This window comes from Corvus brachyrhynchos, unplaced genomic scaffold, assembly GCF_000691975.1.
Source record: "Corvus brachyrhynchos isolate BGI_N302 unplaced genomic scaffold, ASM69197v1 scaffold237, whole genome shotgun sequence".
Classification (NCBI taxonomy): domain Eukaryota; kingdom Metazoa; phylum Chordata; class Aves; order Passeriformes; family Corvidae; genus Corvus; species Corvus brachyrhynchos.
The window spans coordinates 325,292-348,105 of NW_008238959.1; the positions used below are offsets into that span (position 1 = coordinate 325,292).

The window sequence follows — 22,814 nt, forward strand, 5'->3', positions numbered from 1 at the left end:
CAGGAATGTGGAAGGGATCCGCTTCATGCACAGTGAAAGGGGGGAAAGTGACTTTTTTGGGGTCTTCGCAGAGACTCCTGCGGGCTCCGTGCTGGGTAGCCGTGGTCTCGAACCCTTCCCCCCGCAGACGCGCCCATGTGCAAGGGAGATGCTGGAGGACCGGGTTTGGTGTCCGGGGCAATGCTGCCCCTGCGGAGGGGTGTAAGAGGTGCGGAGCGGTGCTGCCCATCTGCCCACAGTAGTGTGCACCTGTCCGGCAAGGGGCTTGGGAAGACTCCTCGTGGGTAGGGGCAAAGATTCCCGGGTGAGGAATCACTTTATTTTGCTAGATGTAATAGGGGGAGGGAGTGAAGTGGGAACCCACGAAACTAAGATTTCGGGCATTCAAGCATTTTTCAGATTGGTGAGACAAACCTGAGGCCACGTCCCCATCACTGGTGCCGGTGTCCTGGCGTTTGCACCTTCCCAGTGGGCGCCCATCCCTGCAGAGCCACGCCGCTCTCTGTGAACGCCTGCACCTCTGCGTGCAGCTATAGGGCTCTGCGTGGTGGGCTGCAAGCTCCCACGTCCCTGGGGACATAAGTGCCCTTATGCCAGGCTCTGTGGGTTGCTGTCTTTCCACTTTTAGGTATATGCAACATATAGATTTGAGCGTTGCTATGTGTGTGTGCTGGGAGCAGTTGGAGGGGTAGATATGTATAGGACATCATGTGTTCAAGTGTGCCTTGCTGAAGTGAGCTTGTGGAAACTAGTGTGATGTTACAGATAGATGCCATATAAGTCATAACTGCATGTGAAGCCCTCGGAATCGTGTGCGTGTGTCTGATATCACATATGTGCACGATCATATGCAAATACATTTTAATGCAACTTTCCTCTTTTGGTTGAAAAGTAAACCCCCAGTTGAACTCTCAGCAGGACAAGGGAGTTGTGCCTTAAGTTACTTGCAATAAAAATTTTAACGACTGATGTATGTTCATGCAAAAGAGTGTCGGGACAGGGGGAAGTCTGTCAAAGTCTGCAGCACAGGCAGTGCCTGGGGAGGGCTGTGGGGGGCTGTGCCCAGTTTCCTGAGGCTCTGTACCGTGTTTCCCGGGGCCCCCAGGGCCCCCTACATGCCGTGGCTGCTGTTTGGTGTGGTGTGTGTGGCATCAGGGACCGGGCACCACTGGTGTGTACTTTGCCCAGCGCTTGACCTGCGGGTTTTCCTCTCCCCACATCCTGCCCATTTCCCCCTCCCCCGCAGCCTCCCAGAGAGCCGGTGCTTGGACGTGTGCAGAGAGGTCAGCTTGGTGGGGCACCCCAAAACTCCCTGCCCAACCTCTGACACAAGTGGCATGAACTTGGAGCCGGGCGAGTGCGGGATGAACTCGGTGAGCTGTGGCAATGGGAAACTCCGCCAGTGGCTGATTGACCAGATAGACAGCGGCAAGTACCCTGGGCTGGTGTGGGAGAACGACGAGAAGAGCATCTTCCGCATCCCCTGGAAGCATGCTGGCAAGCAGGACTACAACCGGGAGGAGGATGCTGCCCTCTTCAAGGTAAGGCTCAGCCTGGGCTTGGGATTGCGGAACACTGGCAGGGCAGGGGGGGGGGGCCCCCCCCCCCCCCCCCCCCGCCGGGGCAGCCCGCACAAGGGGGGGTGGGGGGTGGGGGACCTGGCTGGTGGCGCTGGCTGTGGCCTGGTGTCCCTGTGTTTGAGGGACAGCCCACCCTTCCACGCTTCTCTGCGTGGACTGAAATGCTTTTGGGACTGCAGCACATCTGTTTCCACACTCATTCCCCTTTCTTATGCCCTCTAAACTGTTTTTGATACCTTACCATGCTGCTTTTTTTTAGCCTAAACCTGTAGGGAGTAAATTCATGCACAGTTCATGCACATGTAAGCACACACACATATGCTGTTTCAAGCATTGTGCCTTGTAGTTGATTCTTTTTTTTTTTCTTTCTTTTTTTTTTTTCCCCCATTTTCCTGCTCTTTTGATTATCTGAAATGTTTCCAGGCTTGGGCTCTTTTTAAAGGAAAGTTCAGAGAGGGCATTGATAAACCAGATCCCCCTACCTGGAAGACAAGATTAAGGTGTGCTTTGAACAAGAGCAATGACTTTGAAGAACTGGTGGAGAGAAGCCAGCTGGACATCTCAGATCCCTATAAAGTGTACAGAATAGTGCCAGAAGGAGCCAAAAAAGGTAAAGCATCTTAAATTCCCTGTGTAACAGAATGTGAATATGGCTCATTGCAAGCATATGAGGACTGAAGTGTGCTTTTCTGGAATGGCCCTGCAGGCTTTTTAAGTCTTTTAAGGGACAAAAATGAGGGCTCAAGTGCAGCTTGTTCTGATGGCTAGAGAGGCTGTGTCTGTGGGAGGACCGCTGGCGTTTGAGTCGGAGCATTGAAAGGGAGCACTTGCAGGAAGATGCAGACAGGCGCCTGCACATCACTGGAGGAATTGCTCTTTTAGCTGGAGCCTCTCTGCCAGTTCTGTGTAGTGAGAGCCAAGCAGGCGGCTCAAGGGACAGGCAAAAAAAAAAAAAATTAAAAAAAATTACATGCTAGATCTAGGTTGGGAATACAGGGAAGAGCAATTTTGAGGCAGACAGTAGGTAACTGCCTTGAGGGGGAGGAGCTGGGAGTGAGGGATGCCCAGCCTGCAGCCTCCAGGGCAGGGGCAGGGCAGTGCCTGTTCTCCAAGGAGTCCCTGGTGCCAGGCAGGGCCTGTGGGAGGCAAAGGCTTGGCATCACTGTGCACTAGGCTGGGCACTGCGGGACAGACTGCTTCCCGGAGCTGACTGCGAGGGGGGCCAGGGAATCCAGTCCCAACTGGGCTCTGGAAGGCATTTTGGTCTTCTCTCTGTTCAACAGCAGGTTGTATGGATTTATCTTTAATGTGCTGATTGCAGATTTCCTTAAGATGTGGTTGACATTTATATTCATCCCTCTGGTGAACACAGGTGCAAAACAGATCAACATGGAGGAGCAACCATTAATGATGAACCATCCCTTTCCAATAACATCTCCTTACACTGCACTACCATCCCAGGTATGGCATTAGTTGAGTGTTTCTCTTGGTGCCTCTACACTGAGCAGGACAATTTCTGTGCTCTGTGCTGTCTGTCCTCGCTGGTGGGGCTCTCAGGTTCTCTCTGTGAAGAAACTTCATTATGAAAAGTGAGAAATTGAGAAGCAACTTTTCTAATGTCAGATGAGGCCACAGGGCAGTTGATTTCCCTTGGTGTTGTTTATCCCAGGGTAATAGCTCTTTTCTGTTGGACGACAGTTCCTAGTGCACTGCCATTCTGTTGATGCCAGAATGCAAGCATCCAATGAAGCCTTGCTCTTTCAAGCAGACATTTAGCAGCAGTGCTTTGACTGCCTTTTGTTATTCCACTCCACTTATTGTTTACACCAGTGGTGAGAAACTCATTTGAAAGCCTCATTGGTGGTGGTGGCGGAGTGCCATCCATGTAGCCTGGGCTCAGACCTCCATGGGCTTTGGCAGGGAGAATCAAGGAGCTGAGATGAGAAAGCTGATGCAATGCACAGCATTAGTTTTGACAGCTGCCTACTAAAAGAATACCTCGTTAAATTGAATAGGTACCGAACTACATGGTGCCCCATGAACGGAACTGGAGGGAGTTTGCCCCGGAGCAGCCGCATCCTGACATTCCCTACCAGTGCGCCAGCGTCCCCTTCGCCGCTCGCGGTCATCACTGGCAAGGGCCCGGCTGTGAAAACGGTAAGATGCCCCTGTCTAGGGCTGCTTGCTGAGGCTGGCCACCTGGAGGATCCTCAGGTTCCAGGTTTATTATTTGTGGCTTTGACTGGAATTAACAGATGTGGATGGAGAGGAGTGCTGGGTTCCCTTCAAAGACAGCCACCTTTGTCCTGGCTTTTGCATTCACTGCCACTGAATGTGTGGTGTGTGGGCTGTACAGTCCTCTGAATTGATAGAAATTAGCCCCCAAAAGTCCTCAGCTGTCTCAAAAGCCCTGAGCAATAAAGAAGGCAACCAACCCTCACAAAAACCCCAAATGGGAACTTTAGCTTTTCTCTCTGATTTTGGACTTTTTGAGGTACACACCAGTGAGGTTTTCCCTCCAGCCTTGTGGGTTAGACTGGCATTATTCTCCCTAGAAGAAAGCTGGAATTATTACTTTATTTTAGTGCTGTGGAAGTGGGACAGCTTGTCATGGATTGAGACTCTCTTGGGGCTGGTACAGCAGAAACAGAATAAAGGGATGTTTCCTTCCCCAAAGATCTCACAGTACCAGAGCCTAACATAATCATGGCTTTCCAATATCTGCATCCATAAGAAAATGCCCAAATTGTGAAAATCAGCAGTGCTGAAGCCTTCAGGGAATAAAACATAAGAGAAAGGGAACTGTGTCCTGTAGACCCTTGCAGGATAGCTCACCTGGGGATGCAGGCATTTGCTTTGTGAGGAGAAGCAGCTGGTTCAGTAGGGCAGGAAAGGATGGGAAGTGAGAAAGGACTCCAAAGAAGAGATGCTGTATTTTCAGAGGACAGCTCTCTACTGGTTTTGATGCAGAGAAATCTTTGGATCTGCTAAAAAGTAAATGCTCATTGCACTGCAACTTTTGCTGGCAGTATTTTGGAATTATTAGGCAGAATGCTTTGCTTTTAGTTGAGTTATTTGCTAATAAAAAAATCAAGGTTGCAAGCAGAATGAGCTCTGCCCTGAAGTACATCCTCTGCAGCAGTTAAACACATTTGGATACTTGGCTGAATTTGTAGGCAGTTGTTAGTGGTTGATACTGGGTTTCTCACTGGGCTCTAAAATGTGTCAAGAGATTGAGGGTGTTTTTTATCCGCATTGCTCCAGCTCCTGATTGTGGTGAGTTCTGCCACTGGGAAGGGTAACGCGTGCTTGCCTGCAAGTCACTTGCATCATCCTCCAAAGGCTTTTATTGGCATTAAGAAACAGAGGAAAACATCAATTGCCCGTGGTATAATCCACTTACTGAAAGGCATCTGTTGGAACAGTTTAATAGTAGTTCTGCTAATAAAACCCTAATAATCTCCTGCCACGAATTTTTATTTACCTACATTTAAACAGTGTTAGGCCCAGCTTTATTGTTACACCCGTCATTAGTAAAATTTCTTGTAAAAACAAATTGTTTTATGCTGGTGACTTTTAAGAGCACTGTAGTCTAGTTAAAAATGTGAATTATTTCTCTAATGGAATAACATGTTAGGTAAGGAAAAGGACTAGGGGGAATATTGAAGTGCAAAGGGACTATTTCATGCAGACCCAAAGAAAAATACAGTCCAGGTAACATCTGGAGTGACTGGTAGAGTTGGCCTGCCTGGAGGAATTTGGAAATAAGACCTTTTTAAGAAGAAGGGGAAAGAGAGAGAGAGTTCCTGTTGGGGCCCAGGAAAACTCGCTTTTTCATTGCTGTGATCTCTGCCCTAGCTTTTCTCTTAGGATTTAGGCTGCTGTCACTGACTTTTGTTTGTGAAAACAGGTTGTCAGGTGACAGGAACCTTTTATGCTTGTGCTCCTCCTGAGTCCCAGACTCCTGGCATCCCGATTGAGCCAAGCATAAGGTCTGGTGAAGCCCTCGCTCTGTCAGGTAAGGTCCGTAACCCCCCAGCCTTCCTGGGGAGCTTGAAAAGAGACTCCCACTTCTGACTTGCCCAGGCACCATCCCTCCTTTCAAATGAAAGGGAAAAAAAGAAGCAAAAAAATAAAAGTAACCTCTTTAATGAATGAATTTGGTGTATGGTTTTAAGTCTCTGTTTTCCAGGATACTTAAGCACTTCCAGCCCCAGCTCCAAGGGATGGAGGTGGTTAAAGTTAATGGAAGTGCTTCACTGGCGCATGGTATTAGTGCTGAAGTGCTCTGGTGAGACACCAAATCAGGCCTTCCCAAGGCAAATTAGGAGTATCTGTGACTTAAGGCTTAGGTTTTCATTTAGGAGGAGCCTAAATGGGTACCTTGTAGTGCTCCTGCTGGTGCCATCTGGCTTTGCTCTGCTTTGTTATTCCTGGTGGAAAAAAAAAAAAAACATTCAGGAAAGGAAAGGGAAGTTATTTCAGCCAGGTTTGCAGATGTCTGGATGCTGGGGAACTTTCTAAGTAACTCTGGAAAAGGTGTGGGAATGTGCTTTTCACAAAAATAATGGATAGACCTGTAATGTGATACTTGGTGGGTTTCTTAAGTGGGATTGCTCTCCTGAATCAGGGTCAGTGTGTGTGTAGATGTGTGTGCCTTTGTGTGTATGTGAACATATATTGTACACACACGTATATATTTTATATATATATATATATATATTCAGTGCTGTGTGAATTCGTAGGAGTCAGCCAAGTTGACCAAATGGCCATTTGAAAGCAAGGCAGGGGATTTTGGGTACAGCCCTGTTGGAGCTGGAGCCAGCAGTCACTTCTCTCCAGGCAGCTGAGTGCAAGTTTGCAGGTCCCCTGTGCAGAAGCCTTTTCTATGCAAAGTCTGGGGGGAAACACAGCTACTTCCTTATTAAATCTGAGGAAGTGCACTGAGCCGGTGGGTTTAATTGTGACGTGAACTTGGAAAATGTGACCAACATCAACTTCTTGTGTGCAGATTTTTCCTTTTAAATGGAAATGTGAAGTTTGTGGGATTCTAGTTCCTACCAAATTCCCATGCATCAGTAGCCCTTTCAATAAGATAAGAGAGCATTAATGGTACTGTGCCCCAAAAATTTTAGTATTTATATTGTTTTATATGTTTTTATATTTTTTACTAATATGAGCTTCTGGGTGGTGCTGACCATGGGGATCAGAAATCTCATGCAAACTTGTCTCTTGGCCTTAGCACAGATCTGAAACATAAAACATCCATGCTAGTGCATCACAGTGATTGTTTTTTGTTTGTTTGTTTGTTTCTCCTTGTAGACTGTCGACTCCACATCTGCTTATATTACCGTGAAATACTGGTGAAGGAGGTGACAACTTCCAGTCCTGAAGGCTGTAGGATATCCCATGGCCAAAGCTACGAAGTCAGCAGCCTGGACCAAGTTATCTTCCCTTATCCAGAGGATAATGGCCAGAGGAAGAACATAGAAAAAATGCTGAACCACCTGGAACGAGGAGGAATTCTATGGATGGCACCCGATGGCCTCTATGCTAAGAGACTTTGCCAAAGCAGGATCTACTGGGACGGGCCTCTGGCACTCTGCAGTGACCGGCCCAACAAGCTGGAGCGGGACCAAACATGCAAGCTCTTCGATACTCAGCAGTTTTTAGCAGGTAATTCCCACCATGGCTTTGATACTGTTTTGGAAATGTCACCCTGTGGTCGCTGTCCACATCAGCTCTATGGGAGTGCTCTTTTCATGCTACTTTATGAATTACAGTGAGAATTGCCCTTCGATATTTCTGGGCAAATGCAGCCAAGGAGTACTTGAATCCTGAGTAATCCTATAAATTTCTGTACTCTCTGCACATTCAGTGCCCCTGCACAGACCAGCAGGAGTGAACTGAGGCTCAGCTGGTGACACCCAACCCCCCACATTTCTATACGAAGCATAAAGAGGAACCTAGCAAAATAGTTTCTCCATAAATTGACATAGAAAAGTGGATGCTGATCTTGGATTTGCTAGTCTTAAGTCCTGGATAGGTCTGTGGTCTGCACTCGTGCTCCTCTCAGCTTGACCCAAAAAAAGCCTGAGGTCTTGCCCAGAGTATAAAAATTTCAGTAGCAAGCCTTCTTTTCAGACTGTGCCAGTGTCTAAAAGATATCTGGGAATTGAAAAGGATTTCACAAGCTCTGGAATTTCAAGAGTGCCTAATATTCTGAGCAAGGAGGTGCGTACCTCACCAGAGCTCTCTGGGAAGGTCTCATTTTGCACAAGGCAGTGCAGAAGGAGCAGGGGAGTGCTTTAGGACAGTGCCTTCTTCCCCTTCCAGCCCATGAAGGGAAGGGACAAAGCCTCAACCCCACTTCCCAGCACACCTGAACAGTTAAGAGAGAGGAGAGCTGTCCACCCAGAGGAACTGGTGGGAGATAGTCATTGTTCCAGAGGACAGCTTTGGTAGCAGGCATAGACATTGGCTCTTCTTTGCAATTTCTGGCATCGCTTAGAGGTGAACTAAGTGGCTATGATTTGGTGTGTTTTCTTACTAGAACTGGGCATCAACACTGGCATGACACTCTCAGGGGAATAATGCCTTGCAAAATTTAAAAAAAACCCATCAAACTAAATCCAAATCAGCAGCTTTAGCATACTTTATATTCCAAGGTTGATGTACTCTCCTAGAGAAACAGTCAAGAAAAAATGTATTTAAAGAGAGAAATCTTATATAGATGTGAGAATTGACAGTTAGAAAGGGGAATTTGAGGTCAGGGTGTTGGCTTGTGCTTCAATCACATGCTAATTTAAAGATGTATAATTCTGCGCCCAGTGATGGTTTTGGAAATCCCTTTCCCTTTTCTTGGGTGGTTTTTTAGGTGTGCTCTGGGTTCTTCCAAATGGTTGACAGGACATCTCTTTTTAGACACCTAACCCCGAAGATAAGCTCAAGCAATAGTTATTTTTCACCCCTCCTAAATTACTTATGCACCAGTGCCTGTGCAAACCCAAGTGTGTGGTTGCAGTCACAGTCTGTGGCGTGTGCAAAGTGAGTTTTTGCATGTGATGATGCTCAGTGAAGTTTGTAAGTGACTTGCCGTGGGCCTGTCACCGCTGCACATTAATTGAATGTGCTGAGGTCCCAGCCTGCAAGCAAGCTCAGGGATTCCCCTACACTGGGAAACTGGGGCTCCTCTGGGTAGAGAGGCAGGAGATCTCTGCCAGGAGAGGGAATCTTGAACAGCAGAGAAAGGGACAGATGCAGAACTGCTATGGACCAACCACAACTCTTGGGAAACCACTGAGGAGCTGAACCCTGCAATGAAAACTGCACTGGAGCATCGGGGCCTGTGCTGAGAAGCCTCTGCTGCTGAGAAAGCTAAAATGGGGCAATAAATCAGAAATCAGGGGAATGGTCTCTGTGGAGAGAGATAAATGCATTGTAAATGTTGTAAATTGGGCTGGCTGGAGAGTAGGAGGACAGAGACTTGGAGTTTGAGGGTGGTAGCCAGAGAATGGTTGGTGGGACAGAAGGAGTGGCAGCTGGAGCCAGAGTATCAGGAGATGGGAAAGGTTTGGGGAGGCACATGGGGAGCCCTTTGGTGTTGGAGGATGCACTTGGGCCTGGAAAGGAAGACAGAGCAAGTGGAAGGTTTTGGAGAAGCGCTGGGCTGACCTCAAGCCATGATTACCCTGGTGGTGGGAAAGAAAGGGCTTTCTTCTCCAGGTCTGTGCTATGGGCACTCCCACAGGTATTCAGGACTTGGAGAATTGCTGAGGCCAAGTAAAAAAAAGGAAGTTGAAAGAAGTTGCACATTATCAGTGTGGTTGGATTGGGCTTGGGTGGATCATCCTTCCCTGTCCTGTACCAGCACAGAGGGAAGCAGGGTCCCATGGAAAACATCTCTTCTTTCTTGCCTTATTCCCAGAGAGCTCATGGCACTCTTCAAGGGTTTTTAGGGAGATTTTGGGGAAAGCTATGCTTTACTCCATGTTTTAAGTGAGATGCCCATTGTTCTACTTGTGTAACTGACCCTCTCAGTAAAACTGGTAGTCCAAGCAAGCGTTGGGATGCTGTTGTGGTAGCCACTGAATCCACCTTGGTCTGAACAGCTTGCAGTTAGAATAGGAATGGCAGGGGTGTATTTTGGGAAAACATGCATTTGTCATGTAAAGTTCAAAGGCTCTCCTTTCCCTCTCTAGCAGGGAGGGTGCTCCATTATAACACATTGGCTTTAATATTAATTTCAGCTTTTTTCAGAAAGCATGAACAGGGTTATAAATGAAAATGATATCTTTATCAATCAGCTGTGTAAAAATACGGCACTTAACACAGACTTTAGCAAGGATATGTTAGATGGAATGTTCTCTTTTCAGGATGGAAATGCAGTGTCTAAACCACAACATTTGGTCCACAGCACTGGAGATTTTGGTTTGAGTGGAAGTACCTTATAAATGCCTGCCCTGCTACCTTTCACAGGGGACACTGACTATTAGAATAATAATATAATTTGACCATTTCACTTTGCACAAGGCTGTGGGTTAGTGAAGAGGGTGCAGGAGCACAGAAGACACAAAAGGCTCTTTTGCTGGCTCAGTACATGGCTGAAGTGCAGCCCTTCCCCTTTCCTTACCTCAGTGTCCTGCACCAGGCACAGTGATGACAATGGCTGGTGGCTAAACTTTGTGCCTGGCAGTGCTTTGTGTCTCTGGCCGCTACCAAGCCATTGGTTTCAGTGCTGCTCTTCTGTGTCTGCTTGGATGGTTCCCAGTTACCACTAGTGTCTGCTCCAGGGGCTCTGCTGGCGGGGTCCCACAGTAGTACTGAGAGACATGTTGGTTTGTGCATATGAAATTAATTGTGAGACAAAGCAAACAGAAAAATTGCAGTGTTGTAACTAGTTCCCCCTGACCCGAGGGAAAGTCTCCGAACTCAGTGTCTTGTGCTTACCTCTTGTCTTTTTCCTGACCTCACTCATCATCCCCTGGAGTTACTTTGTCTTCTCTCACTGTGCTCCAGGGTCGTCCACAAAGTCTATCTTACTGGCCTATACTGGTTTTGACTGGGGCAGGGTTAATTTTCTTCATAGTGGTCCATGTGGTGCTATGGTTTGGATCTGTGACCTAAACAGTGCTGATAACACAGGGACAATTTAGCTGATGTTGAACAGTGCAAGCACAATGCCAAGGCTTTCTCCGTGTCTCACTCTGCCCTCACAGGCCACAGTCTGGGGTGACCAAGAGTCTGGGAAGGAGCACAGCCAGGGCAGCCAACCCCAGCTGAGGGATATTCCATTCCATATGACCTTGTGTTCTGCAGTAAAACAGGGCTTGGGGGAATTTGCCAGAGGTTGCTGTTGCTTGGGCACTGGCTGTGTGTAGGTCAGCTGGTCATGAGTGATTGCTTTTTCCAGCACTTGTTTTTCTTTGTTTTGTCTTCTTTGTTTTTTTCTTTTTACCATTAAACTGTCTTTATCTCAGCCCATAATTTCTTGTCCTTTTGCCATTCTGTTTTTCTCTCCCATGCTGGAGCTAGGAGGGAGTGAGTAGCTGTATGGTGCTTGCCTGTCGTCCATGATTATTCCACAGCACGGTACTTTCTCTCTTCCCAGAGCTGCAAGCCTTTGCTCACCATGGACGTCCACTGCCAAGATACCAGGTCGCCCTGTGCTTTGGGGAGGAATTTCCAGATCCACAGAGGCAGAGGAAACTAATTACAGCCCATGTAAGTAGGATTTCTGCCTTACCTAAAACAAGCACACTCTTTGGCAGATATGAATCTGCCAGTCAGGCTTTTGTACCTCATGTGTATTATGAGGGAGGTAACAAACTGTTGAAAGTGCAGCACTTTCCAGAACAGGGTTTAATCCCCAGATCTGCCAAGGACTGGTAGCCCTCAGTAGGGCAGAGCACCTGATTTTCCCTCTCTACAGAGTGTGTCATTTGTGATCTGTTGCAAATCCCATCAAACCCTAAAGCTGAAATGTACCGGGAACTGCAGGGCCGTGTTGTTATCACCAGCCCAGATGTGCAGCTCCTTGGACTGCCTGGCTGGTGCAGGATGCGGTGCTTTTACACCCCCTGCACCTGCAGGGGCTCCAGAATCCCAGCCTGCATTTCCAGGACCTCAGCCCTTAACGGGACACAGGGGCTGCCTGTGCAGCTTCAGGGCTCAGTAGCTGTCAGGCTCACGGGCTGACTGACCACAGTTCACACACACTCAAAGCTGCTGTTTCGGGATGCTCTCTGAGAGAGGGTGATGACAGAGACTGAGACCAGGTACTTTCTGAATTGGCTCTATTGGTCCATAAAACCACAAGACAGGTGGTAATTCACACATTAGTGGCAGGGCTTAGCTCACTGCATCCTTGATAAGAAAACTGGTGTCTCTTTAAAATTTTTTGAAAGCCCCTTCAGTAGCAGCACAGGTCCCAAGTCAGACTTTTGCCCTAAGCTGTGGCCTCTCCTCAGCTGTGTAGCTTTCATGCTGCCACACTGCTGCCTAGCAGGTCTCTGGGGTGGAAGTTGAGAAGCTCACAAATCCATCCTGAGCTGTGTAATGACTAGTTAGAGATAGCTGCCCCTTCCTGACTCTCCTTCAACTCTTTTCCATTCCTGTTTTGGCTTTGCAGCTTTCCATCCCTCCTTCCTAGCATCCTCTCTTCAGTCCCCTATCCATCTCCTGTCCTGGTATCTTCTCTGTGAGCCTGTACCTCCTGGTCTTTCCAGAGCTTTGCTTCCCCTTTACCAACTGCTCAATCTCCTCATCCTCTTGATCTGTCCTGACTTGTGGGCTGGTGGGACTCTACCATCCCACCAAAGAGTTATGCACTGGAAGCTGCCTGGCTCAGCTGTCCCACTGCCTTCCCATCTCCACCATCTCCTCCAAAACAGTGCCTGTGTCTTTTAATATGGAGGGATTGGCTGACCAGCAGGAGAGGATTGTGGACAAGTGTCATCCAGCCTGTCCTCCACTGAGAGTAAGGAGAGCTTCAGGTGTTTGTTCTCAGTGTACAGCTCAAATATTTGCAGTCAGAGCCCAAAGCCCTGAGAGGGAGTGGTGGTTTCTGAAGAGACAGAAGTGAAGGCATTGTTAACTCATACAAATGCCACTTGGTGGTTGATCAAATTCCTCATCAGAGCTTGAATGAACAGAAACAAGAGTAACCTTGATGTTAGGTTGAAATCTAACTTCAGACACAGTCATTTGGCAACGTATCTCAGCTTACCCAAGGGCTCCAACATTCCAAGTTAAGTCCTCAATGTGCTTTGCAATGCCGACAAGACTCTTGGTGTGTTCAGTATGTGTTTAAACACCTCGAGTGGCTGTGGACATCTGTGTCCTGTGGGCATTGCTCACATCCTGGGGCTGGCTAAGGGACTGCAATTTTTGATACATCATTTGTGTCACTACTACAGTCCCTTTTAAATGAAGGCAGTGAAGGTAAGGAGTGGGAGGCACTTGGCAGGAGAGCTATGCTAGGCTAGGCAAGACCTAGCTTAAAACAGAGATTAGTGAGACTGCTGAAATTGTGTTCCCATTCTGGTAAGCAGAACTGTTTTGTCCTGTCTTGGTCTTAACTTAGAACCACCGTAAATAACTAAGATAAGGAGTGTGAAGTTTTGTCACATGTCTGATTAACATTTTGTCTGTTCTTAAGGTTGAACCCATGTTTGCCAGGCAGCTGTATTACTTTGCTCAACAAAACAGTGGACATCTGCTGAGAGGCTATGATTTACCAGAACTTGTGCCTAGTCCAGAGGATTATCACAGATCTATTCGCCATTCCTCTATTCAAGAGTAAGACCCTCAGAAAGAGTGGTTTTAAAGGCACTGTAAAGATTGTGGAGAGTGGAAGAGCAGATCTAGGTCACGATTTGGAGATCCACAGTCCCAGCTGGATGTGTTCAGGGTTTCAATGATAGGAAAGTGAACAACTAGAACAACTGTATTGTACAATAAAAGTGACGGGTCTTCAACATTTGGATGCTACGTCTCACATAGGGTTCCACTGTTGCTGAGAATAACTCAAAACTGACAAAATGATTGCTGTGTTTACGTTTGCTTTATGTTCTCCTCGGCTTTTGAGGACTGATCCTTACCGAAGACTTAAATCCAGAGTTTACACTGTTACCTTTGCAGGGCTATTTATTTTGGATTACTGATCTCAGGGAAAGTACATAAATTTGTGGTGTTCCCAATTTGAAACTGTAGCTACTGTAGGTGGGTAGCAAATGTAGATGGTTTATTGAGAATAGCTAATACATGTAAGTGGTTATAAATTTAGATTCATAAGTGTGATGCCTATATTCTTGTATAGAATATTTCAGTGTATTTTTTGAAAACAATGCAATTCTTCAGAGACATATTTTTTTAATGCCTGACTGACATTTGTCTTGACAATTAATTCTTTTGCTGCCATTGTTGTTATTGGATTAGCCTCCATGATAGCAGTTTTAAAGTGATGCATTTATGGTACTGTGTTAAGAAAAGTGACCGTTCAACTCATATTACCTGTGAATTTAGTGGATTAACCACTAAAATTCTAGAGTCCCAAAGAACAGGTTTATAAATAAATTGCATTTTTCTTGTAATTGTAAGCTACTATGTATGCATTATACATACATATATATGTATGTGTGTGTGTATGTATGTATGCATTAGAATGAAGTTGGCAGACCTTGCAAATAGCACAGGAATGGTCCCACTGCCCCTTTTTTTGATGCCACATGCATGAGCCAGCTTAAAATAACCACCACCTCTGACTTATACAGAGCCAACTCTGCTGTTTGTGTGCACTCACAGCTTTGTTCCAGTGGTACTGAAATGAATGTGAGTTTTTTTCTTTTTACCATTAAACTGTCTTTATCTCAGCCCATAATTTCTTGTCCTTTTGCCATTCTGTTTTTCTCTCCCATGCTGGAGCTAGGAGGGAGTGAGTAGCTGTATGGTGCTTGCCTGTCGTCCATGATTATTCCACAGCACGGTACTTTCTCTCTTCCCAGAGCTGCAAGCCTTTGCTCACCATGGACGTCCACTGCCAAGATACCAGGTCGCCCTGTGCTTTGGGGAGGAATTTCCAGATCCACAGAGGCAGAGGAAACTAATTACAGCCCATGTAAGTAGGATTTCTGCCTTACCTAAAACAAGCACACTCTTTGGCAGATATGAATCTGCCAGTCAGGCTTTTGTACCTCATGTGTATTATGAGGGAGGTAACAAACTGTTGAAAGTGCAGCACTTTCCAGAACAGGGTTTAATCCCCAGATCTGCCAAGGACTGGTAGCCCTCAGTAGGGCAGAGCACCTGATTTTCCCTCTCTACAGAGTGTGTCATTTGTGATCTGTTGCAAATCCCTTCAAACCCTAAAGCTGAAATGTACCGGGAACTGCAGGGCCGTGTTGTTATCACCAGCCCAGATGTGCAGCTCCTTGGACTGCCTGGCTGGTGCAGGATGCGGTGCTTTTACACCCCCTGCACCTGCAGGGGCTCCAGAATCCCAGCCTGCATTTCCAGGACCTCAGCCCTTAACGGGACACAGGGGCTGCCTGTGCAGCTTCAGGGCTCAGTAGCTGTCAGGCTCACGGGCTGACTGACCACAGTTCACACACACTCAAAGCTGCTGTTTCGGGATGCTCTCTGAGAGAGGGTGATGACAGAGACTGAGACCAGGTACTTTCTGAATTGGCTCTATTGGTCCATAAAACCACAAGACAGGTGGTAATTCACACATTAGTGGCAGGGCTTAGCTCACTGCATCCTTGATAAGAAAACTGGTGTCTCTTTAAAATTTTTTGAAAGCCCCTTCAGTAGCAGCACAGGTCCCAAGTCAGACTTTTGCCCTAAGCTGTGGCCTCTCCTCAGCTGTGTAGCTTTCATGCTGCCACACTGCTGCCTAGCAGGTCTCTGGGGTGGAAGTTGAGAAGCTCACAAATCCATCCTGAGCTGTGTAATGACTAGTTAGAGATAGCTGCCCCTTCCTGACTCTCCTTCAACTCTTTTCCATTCCTGTTTTGGCTTTGCAGCTTTCCATCCCTCCTTCCTAGCATCCTCTCTTCAGTCCCCTATCCATCTCCTGTCCTGGTATCTTCTCTGTGAGCCTGTACCTCCTGGTCTTTCCAGAGCTTTGCTTCCCCTTTACCAACTGCTCAATCTCCTCATCCTCTTGATCTGTCCTGACTTGTGGGCTGGTGGGACTCTACCATCCCACCAAAGAGTTATGCACTGGAAGCTGCCTGGCTCAGCTGTCCCACTGCCTTCCCATCTCCACCATCTCCTCCAAAACAGTGCCTGTGTCTTTTAATATGGAGGGATTGGCTGACCAGCAGGAGAGGATTGTGGACAAGTGTCATCCAGCCTGTCCTCCACTGAGAGTAAGGAGAGCTTCAGGTGTTTGTTCTCAGTGTACAGCTCAAATATTTGCAGTCAGAGCCCAAAGCCCTGAGAGGGAGTGGTGGTTTCTGAAGAGACAGAAGTGAAGGCATTGTTAACTCATACAAATGCCACTTGGTGGTTGATCAAATTCCTCATCAGAGCTTGAATGAACAGAAACAAGAGTAACCTTGATGTTAGGTTGAAATCTAACTTCAGACACAGTCATTTGGCAACGTATCTCAGCTTACCCAAGGGCTCCAACATTCCAAGTTAAGTCCTCAATGTGCTTTGCAATGCAGACAAGACTCTTGGTGTGTTCAGTATGTGTTTAAACACCTCGAGTGGCTGTGGACATCTGTGTCCTGTGGGCATTGCTCACATCCTGGGGCTGGCTAAGGGACTGCAATTTTTGATACATCATTTGTATCACTACTACAGTCCCTTTTAAATGAAGGCAGTGAAGGTAAGGAGTGGGAGGCACTTGGCAGGAGAGCTATGCTAGGCTAGGCAAGACCTAGCTTAAAACAGAGATTAGTGAGACTGCTGAAATTGTGTTCCCATTCTGGTAAGCAGAACTGTTTTGTCCTGTCTTGGTCTTAACTTAGAACCACCGTAAATAACTAAGATAAGGAGTGTGAAGTTTTGTCACATGTCTGATTAACATTTTGTCTGTTCTTAAGGTTGAACCCATGTTTGCCAGGCAGCTGTATTACTTTGCTCAACAAAACAGTGGACATCTGCTGAGAGGCTATGATTTACCAGAACTTGTGCCTAGTCCAGAGGATTATCACAGATCTATTCGCCATTCCTCTATTCAAGAGTAAGACCCTCAGAAAGAGTGGTTTTAAAGGCACTGTAAAGATTGTGGAGAGTGGAAGAGCAGATCTAGGTCACGATTTGGAGATCCACAGTCCCAGCTGGATGTGTTCAGGGTTTCAATGATAGGAAAGTGAACAACTAGAACAACTGTATTGTACAATAAAAGTGACGGGTCTTCAACATTTGGATGCTACGTCTCACATAGGGTTCCACTGTTGCTGAGAATAACTCAAAACTGACAAAATGATTGCTGTGTTTACGTTTGCTTTATGTTCTCCTCGGCTTTTGAGGACTGATCCTTACCGAAGACTTAAATCCAGAGTTTACACTGTTACCTTTGCAGGGCTATTTATTTTGGATTACTGATCTCAGGGAAAGTACATAAATTTGTGGTGTTCCCAATTTGAAACTGTAGCTACTGTAGGTGGGTAGCAAATGTAGATGGTTTATTGAGAATAGCTAATACATGTAAGTGGTTATAAATTTAGATTCATAAGTGTGATGCCTATATTCTTGTATAGAATATTTCAGTGTATTTTTTGAAAACAATGCAATTCTTCAGAGACATATTTTTTTAATGCCTGACTGACATTTGTCTTGACAATTAATTCTTTTGCTGCCATTGTTGTTATTGGATTAGCCTCCATGATAGCAGTTTTAAAGTGATGCATTTATGGTACTGTGTTAAGAAAAGTGACCGTTCAACTCATATTACCTGTGAATTTAGTGGATTAACCACTAAAATTCTAGAGTCCCAAAGAACAGGTTTATAAATAAATTGCATTTTTCTTGTAATTGTAAGCTACTATGTATGCATTATACATACATATATATGTATGTGTGTGTGTATGTATGTATGCATTAGAATGAAGTTGGCAGACCTTGCAAATAGCACAGGAATGGTCCCACTGCCCCTTTTTTTGATGCCACATGCATGAGCCAGCTTAAAATAACCACCACCTCTGACTTATACAGAGCCAACTCTGCTGTTTGTGTGCACTCACAGCTTTGTTCCAGTGGTACTGAAATGAATGTGAAGGGAGAGCTCAAGGAGAGCAGCATTTGGCCTCCTGTACTAAGACAGTCAAGGAAATAGTTGTTTGAATGTTTGTAGAATTTGATGCAGTTTGTAGCTTTCAGTGATAGGGTGCCGTTAAAAAGACCAAGAGGAGAGGTCTGGTGGGTGTGTGTGTCAATGAAATTTCCTTGCTGGCAGGCAGACCATGTGATCTTAGCAGCTTTCACTCTAGAACGTGATCCCCCTGTACTTAGCAGACATACTTCACTTGACTTCCTAAATGAGGAAGAGAAAACGGTACTTGGTCTGGCAGCAGACTTGTGTTCTAGGGACTTTGAATTTATACATCTTAAAGATGCATCCTCTTTTGGGATATATTATCCCCCCTCCTTCTCCACAGTGCCAAGCAGAATGAACAGATCAGTTCTACTTTGTTACTTGAAGGATTTTTTTTCCTGGCTTAAAGATTTTTGTAGGGGAGACCTCTTTCTTAGACATTAAAAGCAATGCTCTAGGTGACCTTCTGAGCTTCGCCTGTGCTTTTGTCCTGCACATACATTTTACTGAAAGGGACTTCTGTGTTCAGACTTAACTGGTACAATACAAATATTTGATGTGTTTTTCACTTTTTTTCTAGTGGTTGTTGCTTCATATGCTCATTGCTTCAGCTCACGTCTTGGAATAAAGTTCTATTTCCCTACCAACTCGGTGCGTATGTGTTGCTTTCAGTAGTGGGACAAACCTAATGTGTGTGGTTCTGCACTGTGAGCCTGGGCAGTGCTGCTGGCTGTCTATGGGGAACTCTGTTCTAAGCCAAAAGTGCAGAGAAAGGTCAAAAGGTAAGGATTTTTGTTTACGGAAATGTCTGCAATATAAGCCACAGGTAGCAGAAAAAGGGAAAATAGGGAGGTTCCCCTTTGGCTGTTGGTTTCCAGGTCCATGGACATGGCAGCAGAGCCCTGAAGCTGGGGATCTGGTGCTGCCATGCTGTGTTCCTGCCCCTCCAGGGCCTCTGGGGCTAGGGACCTGGCTGGTACCCTCCTGCCCAGCCCAGCATGTGGGGATCCTCTGACTGCCACTTAGTTCCTGGTTTGTTATAGTTTCCAGTGCACTTTCAAGTGAGTAAAGCTAGGAAAGGGTGAGAAGGAGGATGGTGAAGTGAACTAAAGTAGTGAAGTTGCAAATAGGAGCGAATTTACCAGGTAGCCCCTCTTTGTTGGAAACCAGGGTCCTGAGAGGGGTTTTTGGGTACAGATTACAGAGCAAGCAAGGTGTGAAATACAGTTACAAGATCTGTGAAGCGTCTGAAGATGGGGGGGAGAGTATTTTCTCTTTTTGTGCCGACTCCTATTGATAATCTAGGTGCATTATCAGTTTTGGCTTTGGAATAAGCTTTTAATTATTTTCCTTGAAGTAGCATAATTTAGGTCTAGTGGCTGTGGAGAGGGAGGGAGAAGAGCACCATCTAATATCTGGCCAAACACAACTTGCTTAATTTGAATGCAGAGAGAGGCAGGTGAAAGGCTTATTTTAACTGGGCAAAGAGGCTGAGATATTTCCCTTGGAGCGATGGTGCAGGGGGGTGAGTGGAAGGAAAATCAAGCTGTTATTTGTACCATAAATTGTTTTGCATGTGAGGACTTAAAAGCTGCATTTACTTTTGTGATGATTTCTTACTGTTCAAAATAACTATGAATACCTAAAGTGGGGAAGAAACAAAAAACAAACAAACAAACAAAAAAAAAACCTGGAAACATTTTCTCCTTTTAGTATCTTTTTTACAGTCACTACGTGAAAGCATTTTAGGTACTTCCTACCTCTGTTAAATTCTGTTTATAGTTTCTGAGGTCTACTTCCTTCCTGTTATGATTTCGGTGGCGTAAATGACATGTTTTACTCCTGTCAACACTGAAGGCATAGCTGTTTGGTTTTTTTTTTCAAACGTTTCTTGTGTCATTATTGGTTTTTCTGATTTTAATCCAGCCACAGTTGCAACTGTTTCTTGAAAGGGCTTTGTAGCAGAGAAGCACCTATATTCCAAATTTGATTCTTCTGAGTAGTTTTGCCTGATGCTGTAAGCTGTATTAGCCTCAGAGGGGTTGTAGGTTAACCAGAAACAAGGAGATATATTTTAAGCTGAACTACAGTGCAATGGGGTTTGTGGAAAAAACACAGGATTCACGTGAAAACCCCTGTGGCCTTTTAGACGGGGGAATATGCATGGTGTTTACATCAGCATTTGTCAGCAGCGTGGAGGTGGGGAAACACCACCCTCGGCAGAGGGCTTTCAGGAAAAAGTAAAGCATTTTCTCTTGCACGCTCTCAGATCACTGTCTGTGTATACTTGTAGAGAGGTGGGGGGGAGGGAGGGGGAAGGAAGAGAGAAAGAAAGAGCACTCATCAAAAAGGCCACGCAGATTGAAACAATTGTATCTCTTTTCCCAGGCAGAACTCTGTGTCAATTTTAAATTAACTTGGATGGCAAGATACTAAAGATCTCCAGGGTGGTTTTTATGTGAACTCTGATCTGGCTGGTAGTAGGGTGAGAGTTACTGATTTTTGATTTAATGCTTGTGAGTTTGGCTGGCTCTGAAGAGATGTCAACAGGTCCCTGTGACTCGGAACAGTTGGGAGGTAGCTGGTGTGCAGCCATCCAAGCACTTAACTTCCAAGTGTGTACTCAGGGGGGCACATCCTTGTTGCATCCCAGGGGAGTGGTCACATCCACTGTGACCCACAAGCAGCTTCACTGCTGAGCTTCAGGAGCCAGCTGGCCCAATGCCTGCAAAATGCTCCATGCCCTGACCATGCTGAAATGACAGTGAAGGAGGAGCTAACTTAGGTGTCTCAGAATAAGACTCTTGGAGCTACAGACGTTAAATAACTTATGAATTGATTGGATGGGTTGTCACTGTCCTTTTGGGAACTGGCAAGAGGAAAATGCAATCACCTGTGCTCAAGTGGAAACTTAAAAACAGGCCAGATGCCTTGGTTCTGGGTTTGGACTTGTTTTTCTGCTTGGCCCTAGCAGAGACTGACTGGAAAGCTGATGTCTGAGTGGCTCTGCACAGGGTGATGTTCTACAAAAAGGCCATTGTCAAGAATGCATAGAGCCCAGTCCAGGTTTTCATCTCTTAGACAGGAGTAGCTTCATGCCCTGGCAAAAAATGGCAATGGAACACAGGACTTCATTTTGCAAATGCACTTTTATTGTTTCTGCACAGCACGGCTGCCTTGCATGTCTTTGCAGGCAGCTGGCAGCCTCCTGCCACTCCAGCTTACAGTGCTGCCAGCTGAGGCCAGACCTGGTGTGCTGGGCACTTCTCTTAGATCAGTATTCCAGGCTTCAGCTATCGTTTCCTGCTCCCTTCAAAAGATAGGTCATGAATTATGCAAAAATTCTGTATTTTAATCTAAGAGAACGACAGATTCAGGTGACTTTTCACAAACCACAGATAATGCGTGTCCTCCATATTCTTGGGAAGCGTTTTCATCTTTGACCCTTGGGATTTCTCTGTTTTGGTTTTGAGACCAGTTTCTGAATTCTTGCTCTAGGAATGTCTGAAATCCAAAAACTTATGGTCTCTGGTTGTCCTGTCTGCTGACCCCAGCCTTTAATTCCTTTCCTGGCCAGGCAGAAATGATGTCCATGTAGTATTGATGAAACCACCTCCCAGAGGAAGTTCTGTGAATGTCCATGTGAGCCTGGTGAGGTTAGAGCAGACACATCTTACTGGAAATACGCTTTCCAAGCTCTCTCAGCTGCGTCAGTGCAAGCACAGTGTGTACATCACCACATGCATCAAGCACCTTTCATCCCATCCTCACCATATAGTTCATCTTTCTCCTTCTCACTTTCTTTGTGAAGAGCAGATGTTTAAATGTGGATTTAAAGCCCTGATTTCTTCAGGTCTGCAAGATGCAGATTTTCTCTCTAAGCTGGGGATGGCCAGTGCAGCACAGGCAGTGGTCAGATGCTTTTAGGTTCTGCTGCTTGTCCAAAATTCATTAGCCTGTCATTGTCCATGGATAAGTCCTACTCATATATCAGGGACTATTTATGTCATATACATCAGGGATTGTTTATCTCTCTTACGCCTCCTCTTCCTGGTCTAATATGCCTTGGCAAATGGTCATGAGGAAATTTCCTTTTTTCCTAGTGGTTGCAGCCATCTAGTAATGTGCATTGCTAGGTACCTTGTTGTGGGTCTAGCTAACCCTTTTGGCTCCCTCTTGGGTCCTCTATCAGTTTTCCTCTGCACTGGCAGTGCCTCTTATTTGTGCATGCCAAGCATGCTGGGGCACAACCTTTACAGTTTAGTCTCTAGACAACACCACGATTTCTATAACTGTGAGTAGGCTGTTCTTGTGTCTTCCCAGTTGTGATTCTGACCCTCAGAATCATGAACTGCTCAGCAGAATATAATCATGGCAATCATCTATGCTAGGCTTTCCCGTAGGAAGCTGGTGTGCAGCTTCTCTCCACCCGAGGCACCACATTCAAATTACATTTTCTCGAGGAGGTGATTGAATCAATGGTTTCTCACGCTCCTGTCAGAGCCATTCATAACTGTCTCATAAAAGCAAAGGCTGAGCATTTCTAGTTTCTAGCACAGAGCATATAGACTCCAATAAAATTGCTTTTAGAGCTGGATGTCCTACTTTTTTCCTTTCAAACTTCTGGGTTTCACGATTTTATATCCTCAGAAACCAAAGTTATGGGTCAGGCCCTGTTACATCTGCAATAGCTCATTTTCATTTCCTTTTTTCACACATGATCAAGAGGTTTAGCCCTCTTCATGACTGTCCCCTCCCACAGAAAAAAACCCATGCAAGGAGTAGTGAGACAGAAAGACTTCAAAAACAGGGTGAGTGACCTCATCATGTATCTGCTGTGGAGACGTCAATCTCCAAGAAATAGGAGAGCAAGGGGGTTTTCACAACTCAGCTGAAAAACCCAGACTGGGTCTGAAGAGTTCTTGGTGCCCTCATCCTTTATCTCATCTTTTCCCAAACTCTTTGGT

At 45.9% G+C, this 22,814-nt stretch overlaps 1 protein-coding gene across 1 annotated transcript; it reads left to right on the forward strand.

Annotated features, from left to right (window-relative positions):
• The first annotated feature begins 13 nt into the window (after window positions 1-13).
• IRF4 (interferon regulatory factor 4) lies at window positions 14-14,409 on the forward strand. The gene is made up of 8 exons (XM_008637080.2): window positions 14-1,541; window positions 2,004-2,190; window positions 2,953-3,041; window positions 3,596-3,737; window positions 5,491-5,598; window positions 6,903-7,256; window positions 11,191-11,303; window positions 13,240-14,409. The coding sequence occupies exons 1-8, from the start codon at window positions 969-971 to the stop codon at window positions 13,381-13,383; spliced, it is 1,710 nt and encodes a 569-aa protein (XP_008635302.2). The 5' UTR covers window positions 14-968; the 3' UTR covers window positions 13,384-14,409.
• The last annotated feature ends 8,405 nt before the right edge of the window (window positions 14,410-22,814 follow it).